The 11,664-nt window shown below is 44.3% G+C and overlaps 1 protein-coding gene across 1 annotated transcript; it reads left to right on the top strand.

Annotated features, from left to right (window-relative positions):
* Nucleotides 1-6,822: 6,822 nt before the first annotated feature.
* Nucleotides 6,823-10,484, top strand: LOC126175317 (cuticle protein 16.5-like). Its single transcript, XM_049922026.1, has 2 exons — nt 6,823-6,910; nt 10,136-10,484. The coding sequence occupies exons 1-2, from the start codon at nt 6,899-6,901 to the stop codon at nt 10,385-10,387; spliced, it is 264 nt and encodes an 87-aa protein (XP_049777983.1). The 5' UTR covers nt 6,823-6,898; the 3' UTR covers nt 10,388-10,484.
* Nucleotides 10,485-11,664: the final 1,180 nt, after the last annotated feature.

Here is an 11,664-nt window from a genome sequence, read left to right as displayed (position 1 = left end):
TCAGATCCAAAGCGACACACGTCATTAGTGCCGACATATGCCACCACCTGCAGCTGGCTGCACCCTGTGCTCTTCATGGCATCCGGAAGGACCCTTTCCACATCAGGAATGACTCCACCCGGAATGCATACGGAGTACACACTGGGTTTCTTCCCCTCCTTAGCCGCCATATCCCTAAGGAGCCTCATTACCCGCCTAACATTGGAGCTCCCAACTACCAATAAGCCCACCCTCAGCGATTGCCCGGACCTTGAAGGCTGAGAATCATCCTCTGAAACAGGGCAGGCAGCTGCATCTGGCTCAGCCAGAGACAGTGCCTGAAACCTGTTTGTCAGACGCACCGGGGAGGCTTTCTGATCAGCTCCAGGGACGTCATTTGCTGCCTGCCACGCCTCTGAACGCCCCCTCCAATCAACCACAGGCGAGATCCCAGCCCCACTGCGGGCAGCAACCGGGGCAACCACAGCGGCAGACCGATCTGGGAACAGGCGGGACGAGGTTGACATCCCCGTGATACCCAAGTCCAGCACCCCACAGTGGTGCCCATTGGCAACAGGCTCAAGCTGTGCGACCGAAGTTAGCGCCGCCGGCAGCTGTGAGCGAATTGATGCCAAACCAACCCTCAACCGAACACACCAATCACAGTCCCTGTCCATTTTAATCGATGTTGAACAACAGTTACTGAAACACGAGTCCGTGCCTAGATAACGCAAGGGAAACACACAAAGAATGTATGAACTAACCTACACAAATGCCTAACGACTGCGCTACAATCTGCCTGAATTTAGGATTACAGTAACTAAAACTCGAAATTACCCTCCTATACGAAACTCACACGCAATGTAAGTAAGAATCTACGAAGTAAACACAGAAAAGAAGCTCTATACGTATCTTTCTGCGCTTTCGATGTGCACCAACAGGGAACTCAGGCCACACTGGTCTCGGAGAGCTTACTAGACAGACAAGTGCCACTGACGTACCAAAACAAAACAAATGCCTAACGACTGCGCTACAATCTGCCTGAATTTACGATTACAGTAACTAAAACTCGAAATTACACCTAGAGTAGAGAGACGTAATACTTCTTTTAATGTGCGTCTATACAAAAACGAGCGTCCAGCGTTTAAATACTCTAAATAAACACTATGACCCGATGGGCGCAGATATTTAAAATCATTGCCTCGGCGCTTGATAGCAAGAAGTTGCGAAACAGAAGAAAGAACAATCTATCTTTTGTTACGAAATATTCTAGTATTCTAGAGACTTCATTATCCCTTGTACTTTTGGTAGCCGACATGTTAAGACGTACTGCATAGCATTGCTACAAGTTGTATTTTTATTTTGTGTAAAAACTATGTGAAACGACGAACAAACATTTCGGTAACTCGCGTGTAGATACAAATACTTACTTACGCACATACAAGGACATTTAATTTTAAGAAGGAACGGACTGACAAAGCAGCGATTATTGGACTGCGCCATGCACAAAATAAATATCAGATGTAAGTCATGCATTTATTGTGTATTTGTCAATGATTAGAAATTTAATGCCACTTTGTTCAAAATATATTAATATTTTACGATGTAGTAATTTTCTTCTTATTCTTTTCTTTCACTAACCAAAAATGATGTTCAAATTGTATATGAGCTTTGTTACAGGTTCGCTCTTTATTGCGGTGTCTCGATTGTACACTCCTGGAAATTGAAATAAGAACACCGTGAATTCATTGTACCAGGAAGGGGAAACTTTATTGACACATTCCTGAGGTCAGATACATCACATGATCACACTGACAGAACCACAGGCACATAGACACAAGCAACAGAGCATGCACAATGTCGGCACTAGTACAGTGTATATCCACCTTTCGCAGCAATGCAGGCTGCTATTCTCCCATGGAGACGATCGTAGAGATGCTGGATGTAGTCCTGTGGAACGGCTTGCCATGCCATTTCCACCTGCCGCCTCACTTGGACCAGCGTTCGTGCTGGACGTGCAGACCGCGTGAGACGACGCTTCATCCAGTCCCAAACATGCTCAATGGGGGACAGATCCGGAGATCTTGCTGGCCAGGGTAGTTGACTTACACCTTGTAGAGCACGTTGGGTGGCACGGGATACATGCGGACGTGCACTGTCCTGTTGGAACAGCAAGTTCCCTTGCCGGTCTAGGAATGGTAGAACGATGGGTTCGATGACGGTTTGGATGTACCGTGCACTATTCAGTGTCCCCTCGACGATCACCAGTGGTGTACGGCCAGTGTAGGAGATCGCTCCGCACACCATGATGCCGGGTGTTGGCCCTGTGTGCCTCGGTCGTATGCAGTCCTGATTGTGGCGCTCACCTGCACGGCGCCAAACACGCATACGACCATCATTGGCACCAAGGCAGAAGCGACTCTCATCGCTGAAGACGGCACGTCTCCATTCGTCCCTCCATTCACGCCTGTCGCGACACCACTGGAGGCGGGCTGCACGATGTTGGGGCGTGAGCGGAAGACGGCCTAACGGTGTGCGGGACCGTAGCCCAGCTTCATGCAGACGGTTGCGAATGGTCCTCGCCGATACCCCAGGAGCAACAGTGTCCCTAATTTGCTGGGAAGTGGCGGTGCGGTCCCCTACGGCACTGCGTAGGATCCTACGGTCTTGGCGTGCATCCGTGCGTCGCTGCGGTCCGGTCCCAGGTCGACGGGCACGTGCACCTTCCGCCGACCACTGGCGACAACATCGATGTACTGTGGAGACCTCACGCCCCACGTGTTGAGCAATTCGGCGGTACGTCCACCCGGCCTCCCGCATGCCCACTATACGCCCTCGCTCAAAGTCCGTCAACTGCACATACGGTTCACGTCCACACTGTCGCGGCATGCTACCAGTGTTAAAGACTGCGATGGAGCTCCGTATGCCACGGCAAACTGGCTGACACTGACGGCGGCGGTGCACTAATGCTGCGCAGCTAGCGCCATTCGACGGCCAACACCGCGGTTCCTGGTGTGTCCGCTGTGCCGTGCGTGTGATCATTGCTTGTACAGCCCTCTCGCAATGTCCGGAGCAAGTATGGTGGGTCTGACACACAGGTGTCAATGTGTTCTTTTTTCCATTTCCAGGAGTGTATTTGGAAGACCACTAATGTGTTCGGCTTCCGATCTGTTAATCTTTCTCTTAAGAAATTCCACTAATTTGCTTTCATTTCCATTTTTATATTCAAATAGGTCCCTTAGGTGTTTTCATCGAAGATTCTGATTGCGTGAAGGCAATCCGGCTAAAAATGTCAATTATTCGCGTAATCAATCCGTACGTGTCCTGAACACATTCGAGAACCGACGCATCGGTTACTAAACGTGGCATCGTAACCAGAACAAAAGTGTACGACAATATTAAATGGAGCAAGATGTTCGAAATTCTGAGGAAAATAGGAGTAAGCTGTAAGGAAATATGAGTAATATTTGTCACAGAAAACAATGTAGCCAACCCTTGCACACTCGCTGTATGCGTAACAGGCCGAGAAAATCCCAAGCAGTTCGCCAGGAAGTCACGAGAGGGTGTTAGATGCATTCAGAGGCCGCCCATTTCCTCTGCAGGCGTGGGGGAAATTGGTAATAACTCCACTTCTAGGGCGAGTAGAACAATAATTCAAAGTTTACATTAAAGAGGAATGTTCCAATTAATTTTTGGTAGAAAAAAAATCGTAATTTTTTGGATTTGACCACCTCCGGCTCCCCTTAAAAGTTCTTTTTCATCAGAAAACCTAGAAGGGTACTAGGCATAAATATTGGTGTTGACAGCTGATGGTGGACAATTGGTTATATTTTTATACATTCTTCACGAAAATTTATTTGTCTGTTATTTTCATTAAGATAAGCGCAATATTGTGAACTCTTTATCAGAGTTTTTACTTGTCTATAAAAGTAGACTTCACATGGTTGAACAAGTTGGAGTACATCACTTTAGTTGCACATGCTGAAGATTTCTCATCATCCTGAAAGATTTCGTCGTATAATTCAGGCTGTACTTGTCCACTCCAAGAGTCAATAATTAAGAGGAACCGTTCTTGACCAACACAAGACTTCAAACATCGGTTGAGAAAGTCGTTATAGAATTCTGTCGTTAGCTTCCCAGATTTGGATACGTTATTACAACGTTTTTTTTTTTTTTTAATTTTGCTCATATTCTTTCACTGTTTTTGGATTCGGGGACTGAAGTTACCGGTTGCCTCTTGTAAACGAACAATCACTTACGTAGTATGTTTCCAGACAGACAAAGTCAGAGAATCATAATAGAGAGCAAAATGAATTTTTAAATAGCCTGCAATAAATACCTGCCTGCTCAGTGTTGATAACAAAATTTTTGTTGAAAATCGGTAACAGTTTTAACGTCTGGATTCGAAAAGTGTCTGCAGGAGCCAAAGTTTCTTCGATCGTCGCTTGAAACAAATCTTGTCACTTTTCGCTGACGAATGCCTTGGTTATTTTTCAATCTATGAACCCAACTGTCAGAAGCTTTAAATTCAAAATCTAGAAACTTTTGTTCTGCTGCTAAAGCCCACTGTTGTAAATTCCGTGTAGTTAGCTGGTAATAATTCTCTCGGGTAAATGATGACTAACTGAAACCCTCACCTGCCGACTGGTGTTGTTTATATACCTTGAGGTGGACAGCTGAAAATGTGTGCCGCGACCGGGAGTCGAATCTGGGGTCTCCTGCTTACATGGCAAACGCTCTATCGATCTGAGCCACCGAGGACACAGATGAACAGCGCGACTGCAGGGACTTATCCCTTGCAATCTTCCCGTGAGACTCACATTCCCAACTGTCCAGAATTCTACCTATGTAATGTACCTTATGGACATTTGCCCATTCACTCATTACTCGCGCACGCTTTGGCGATTCCCGTAAGAGTTTGGGCAATCTGTGCACATTCGCACAGACGAAGGTCAATGGTTGGGTAGCCTTTAACTATATATATGATGATAGTAACTGTTCTTGAAAGAACAGATACTGTAGATGACCGTGCAGCTTCTCCCTGGAATAAATGATGACTAACTGAAACCCTCAGCTGCCGACTGGTGTTGTTGATATACCTCGATGTAGACAGCTGCTGGGTAAAGCTGCACGGTCATCTACAGTATCTGTTCTTTCGAGAAAAGTTATTGTCTTCATATATATAATTCTCTCTGGCTTCAACAGAATGTTCATGCGTCCAAGAACTGATTGCTGCGTACTTGATTGCCACCTTGTTACCATTTCTTCTCCCCATTTGGATTAATATTCCTTCTCTCTTAACCCGCTCCATACTTTTCTTGTAATGTTTGTAGTTTCCACGTAAGGTAAACCTTTGCGATATTATCAATGTTAATTTTATAATCCAAAAAAGGACGATCTACTACTCTTGCCTTATTTTCTTCTGGTTCACTTTCATCCGATGAGCCTTCGTTCTTTTCGAAAGGTTCACCTTTACAGTTTTCATTTTCTTGAGCCAGTTCATCATCAGTCACAAGTATTTTTCAGCCAGCATGTCCATAGCACATCTGTAAATTTCTTCAATTATCAACACTGCTTCACGAAAAATTGTCGTTAAAGATTCCTATGCAATCAAGTTATTTGCAGCAAGCAGCCTTTCGTAACAACAATTGCATCTATTAACATAACCTTCGACGCTGCACTTTCTAATGAATCTGCAGCTTTTGATACTTTCATGATGCCTTTATTGACAGACATTTATAATTGAAGATATTGTAAAAATTCCGATAAAATATTACAGTACATAACGCTCCACTCTCTGCCAAACTCGCGAATGTACTGGCACTGTAGCAGATAATGCCCATTGCTTGATTAGTTCCTTGCGGGCCTTGACACTTCCTGACCGACTGCCTGTTTGTATCTCGCACAATAGTGCAACAGTTATATACTGCTTTTCCACGAAGACATCGGTTCCTCGAATTTATAGCGAATATTTATAACCTTTCCATAGCAACTTTGTAATGGCAGTAAATAACACTTTAATTTACATCTATTAAATGCATTTGAAATTATTCAACTTTTTAAGAAGAAAATAGTGGCGTGTGTGATTCACATTTTAAGTACCCTGTCACAGCCCTTCATATCCACTGTGCATTCCGACGGACTTGGACAATTCCAACAGGACAACACGACACCACAAACGTCCATAATTGCTACAGAGTGGCTCCACGAACACTCTTTCGAGTTTTACACTTCCTCTGACCACCAAACTCCCCAGACATGGACATTATTGAGCATAACTGGAAAGGCTTTCAACGTGCCGTTGAGAAGAGATCTCCACCAGTTCGTACTCTTACGGATTCATGGACAGCCCTGCAGAGTTCATGGTGTCACTTCCTTCCAGTACTACTTCAGACATTAGTCGAGTCGATGCCACGTTGCGTTGAGGCGTTTCTGCGTGCTGCGGAGCCCTAGAAGATATTAGGCAGGTGTACCAGTCTCTTTGGCTCTTCAGTGTATTTTGCAGTAAAGCGAAAATCGAAGGGAAGTTTTTCATTTCAGGTATCACCAGTTTACACGATCAACGATTTAGACGTAAAATAGTTAATAAAGTATAGTCCGCTCTGGAACTCCTAATATATAAGGACCACCCAATGTATGGCGTAAGTAACTTCGCGCACGCTTTTAGGGAACGTTCTCGAAGGCTTCGCAAGCTGTCGCAACTGTAAACACATGTATGCAAAGAAACAGGGACGCGGCTGCCTGGTTTCGGCCGTGTGTGGCCCACCTGATGGGCGTATCCGGCAAGGTGTTACGCAGAGTGCTCGGCTGTTGGCAATGAGGCAGGTCCGTGGCGGGGGCGCGGGCAAGTATAAAAGGCGGCGGGAGACTGGTCCCGGCACAGTAGTCGCCAGCCGCTGACATCACCACACCCCACAACATGTACAAGCTGGTGAGTGCCTCCAGAGACCGCTACCCAGCAGACACCAGTTAATACTATTTGTCACAGTAGAGATCTGAGTCTTAGGTCGTGGCTAAGTAACCGGTAATCGGATCTGGCACGCATTTGGTTTCAATCCTGCCTACAGAAGAAATCCGCCAAGTTACTCCTAATTGTTTATAGAATGAGACTGACTATCTCAATACCGTATTTGGTTTTTCTATTCTTTCTCATATTAACGTTGGTAGATGTTTGCTGTCTGCTGTGGACGTATTAGAATACTGCAACACTGGAAACTGAAGGTAATTTATAATGTACTAGCCTAGCGCCTGCTGCTTGGCTCACGTAGACTGTACGGTCTGCACAGAATTTTTTTGTTTTCTTTAATCGAATATTTATGTGATCCACAAATTGCAGCACTTCATAACTTTTCACGCTGCTTAAGCCATTGGAGTCTGCTATTTGCCGGAAGTACTTCTGACGAAAAAGCTGGAGTCCTGTCTTTTGAGTTCTTGTGGTGATATTTCCACAAAAACTTCTTTTCCCCAATACATTCCCTCAGATATCAAATACCTGTTTTCATAGCTTTAGCTTTAAATATGTTTTATATAACGAAATATTTTTATAAAAAGTTTAGTCCCCCAATTCATCCCTTAGGGGATGAATTTCCAAAAATGATGCAGCATTTATTTTTTTATTTCCTACCGAGAAAATAAATATCTCTTTCAGTATTTCTAGCTATTTACTTAACACTGACATATTTTCAAAAATTCTTTCATCCCCTACTTTACCCCCTTCGGGATGGAATTTCGAGCAATACTGTCTTAAACACTGCCTACAATATAAGATCAACAACCTCCCCCCGCAAATTTCCAGTTTCTATTCTTAGCAGTTAAAAATTTTCATCCCCCATTCCTCCTTGTTAAACGTTGAATTTCCAAAAAAATACTGAAGCACGTATTTCTTTCTTTTGTAACCAATAACTCAAATACCAATTTCCATAGATGTAGCTTCGAAAATGCATTAATGGTTCTTTAATGACGATTTGTTTTTTGGAAAAGCTTTCACCCACTATCTCATCCCTGTAGCGGTTATATTTCCAAAAACGCTGAAACACGTATTTCTTTGTTTCAAACGGAGAAACAACGTACCAGTTTTCGTTGCTCTAACTTCAAATTGTGTTAATAGCGAAAATTTTCAAAAAACCGTTCAACCTCTATTTCATCCCGCTAGTGGTGGACTTTCGAAGAATCCCTTCAATGAACGACGCCAAAAATATATGAAGCACACCCTCTCCAAATGTCAAGTTTCTGTGCTTACAAATTTCCTATACCCGATGATGAGTCAATCACTTAGAACATATCAGAAACGCGTATTTTGAGGCATAATTTGTTGGTTTGACATATAGGGAAAGTGGTGCCATACACATTGGTTCGTCATCCCATAAACGGACGTTATAGTTCACACTTTATGTGCTAGGAGCGCTGATGTCGCGTCACGTGACGTGTTGGCCCGCGAGCTTAAGTAAGTTACGAGTATGAGGCCAGCAGGTCACTAAAGGTTACCCATGGCTGAATTAGATCTTCGTGCTGTGCTGAGAAACTTCGTTTTACATTGAAAAAATGGCAGAGTATTTATCTTTCCTTTAATGGTTTAGTTCTCATGGCTGTGTCCGTATAATAAACTCATGGGAGAATAAGGAATGTGGTCTGTTTCCCAAAACCACCGCATGCTGTAATTTACTCGTGTAGTATGTAAACCTTCTGTTCCTGGCGAATTTTGTTCACCTAAGGAACAGGATATTATTCTTAAAAGAACTAAATATTCAGAAATAGCTATAGCCCTTTATTGTAAATAGTATATATAAATGATCTAGTGGCTAACGTTGGAAGCTCCGTGAAGCGGTCCGCAAATGATTTTGCGACTTGTACCAGAAGGACTGACAGTGGGATTAGAAATCGTGAGAACATACAGCGGTGGAAAACTGTAACTACATGTAGAGGATCGCTTATTTTATATGGGACTCTCAATATAAACAAATGAAGCGCGTTGCGCATAAGGAGCGGAAATAGTCCTTACTGTTTGATTACACGTTTGCATAACAATCACTGGAAGTGATAACATCCGTTACATATCTGGGAGTAAATGGAACGACCAAATAAAACTAATCGTAGGAATGGCAGATGAGATTCATTGGAATATTACGAGGAAGTATACTCCACTCACGAAGGATGTCGCTTACAGTGACCTTTTTCGACTGATTCTTCACTATTGCTTGTTAGTGTGGGAACCGTACGAGATAGGACTGACAGAGGCAATAGAGATCCAAAGAAAAACAGTGTGTTTCGTCACAGGTTCTAACAAGCGCAATAACGTCACACAGGTACCCATCCAAGGCGCTACGAGGGAGGTGTTGGGAAACATAGGGTGATTTTTCTCTTAGAATCCAGAGGGCGTATGTTAATAAAAAAAAAATCAGCCAAAATATTGCTTTCTCCTGTGTACATCTCGCGAAAGGGCCGTGAAAGTAACATTAGAGAGGTTCAAGTTCGCATGGAGGCTTACCAACAATCATTCTACGTAATCTTGCGGAGTAAAGATGTAGATGTAAATCCTACATTGTACAAGTATGTGTACCACGCGTTATACGGGGTGAATCAACTCTCGTGGCACCAAGCCTAGGGGCAAGTGGGATATAACATGCAAGTCTTGTCAATCTACCTACCACAAATCTTAGGAGTACCATGGGAAGTAGATAAACGTTTCTAATACTATACGAGATAATGTAGCCAGAAAGATACAAAAGTATTTCTGATGTTAATTCGATGCAATTAGTATTTTTAATCTAGTCTGTGAGATATCGTGAAGGAAGAATATGTTGGCCAAATCACCAATGACTTCCAGGTCAGCTGTCCAGCTCTCATATAATGGAAACATAACCACCGTATGTTATGGGCATTATGTCACATATGCTCCGCAAAAGAAGCTTACACATATGAAAAATAGTGTAGGAACTGATTTTCCACATTTCGCTTTAAATTTTTCACGCTATAATGGACATGTGTGATATTAAAAAAGGGCATTAGTTGCGGTTCCTGAATATCATTCTTATGTCTCAGAACTGATAGAGTAATGACTCATATACTTTTGGACATATTACGATACACTTTTAACTGTCCATTAAAAAAAATTTCATAATGTTCTGTCACTATTGGAACTCATTCTTTGTCATCGCAGATCGTCCTCGCCGCCGTGCTGGCCGTCGCCGCCGCCGCCCCCGGATTCCTGGGCGCGCCTGCTGTCGCCTACACCGCCCCCGCGGTGGCCGCCGCCCCCGTAGCCTACGCCGCTCCCGCTGTCGTCAAGGCCGCCGTAGCCGCCCCCGCTGTGGCCTACGCCGCCCCCGCTGTGGCCTACGCCGCCCCCGCCTACCACGCCCCCGTAGCCTACGCTGCAGCTCCCGCCGTCGTCAAGACGCACTACTTCTGAGAGGACGCGCTTCATAAAAAGCCAGCTATTTATTTACCCACTGTTTCGCTGATATGTGCGCAGCAATGGAGCAAATAAAGTGACTTTTCATGATAAATTAATGTTTATATTTATTTATTCTGATACCAAGACGGTCATATTACCTTGATATGTCCAAGTAAGTTTTGACTGACAGAGACCGCCGACTCTTGAAGAGGCTCGTAATGTGTAATAGGCAGACATCTATCCAGACCATCACACAGGAATTGCAACATGCATCAGGATCCACTGCAAGTACTATGACAGTTAGGCGGGTGGTGAAAAACTTGGATTTCATTGTCGAGCGGCTGCTCATAAGCCACACTTCATGCCGTTAAAGGACAAACGAAGCCTCACTTGGTGTAAGGAGCGTAAACATTGGTCGAATGAACAGTGGAAAAAACGTTGGAGTGACGAATCCCGGTACACAATGTGGCGATCCGATGGCAAGGTGTGCTTATGGCGAACGCCCACTGAACGTCATCTGCCAGGTGTGTAGTGCCAACAGTAAAATTTGGAAGAGGTGGTGTTATAGTGTGGTCGTGTTTTTCATGGAAGGGGCTTGCACACCTTATTGTTTTGCGTGGCACTATCACAGCACAGGCCTAAATTGATATTTTAAGCGCCTTCTTGCTTCCCACTATTGAAGAGCAATTTGGGGATGGCGATTGCACCTTTCAACACGATCGAGCACCTGCTAATAATGCACGACCTGTGGCGGAGTGGTTACAGGACAGTAACATCCCTGTAATGGGCTGGCCTGCACAGAGTCCTGACCTGAGTCCCATTGAACACATTTGGGACGTTTTTTAACGTCGACTTCGTGCCAGGCTTCACCGAGTGACATCGATACCTCTCCTCAGTGCAGTACTCCGTGATGTATGCGCTGCCATTCCCCAAGAAACCTTCCAGCACCTGATTGAACGTATGCCTGCGAGAGTGGAAGCTGTCATGAAGATAAGGATGGGGCAACACCATATTGAATTCCAGCATTACCGACGGCGGGCGCGTAGTGTAGGTGAGGCTGCAGAGGTACTGGATCCTCATATACTGTAGTAAGACGACAGACAGTTAGCTTATTCAGTTCTATGGCGAATAAGCATGTATTGTCATTCGACACCAAATGACAGAGCAAATGATTAATAAAGTTTCTGGTAGTTGGAGAGAGGATTAAGACTTAAAATCCCATCGCCAGTGTTATTAAAAACTGAACACAGATTCAGATAAGAAAAGGAATCATAGTACGATTCAGCCTAACT

This window comes from Schistocerca cancellata, chromosome 3 (genome assembly GCF_023864275.1).
Source record: "Schistocerca cancellata isolate TAMUIC-IGC-003103 chromosome 3, iqSchCanc2.1, whole genome shotgun sequence".
Lineage (NCBI taxonomy): Eukaryota > Metazoa > Arthropoda > Insecta > Orthoptera > Acrididae > Schistocerca > Schistocerca cancellata.
The sequence above is the reverse complement of the archived record's forward strand: the minus strand, read 5'-3'. Positions and strand labels throughout refer to the sequence as shown.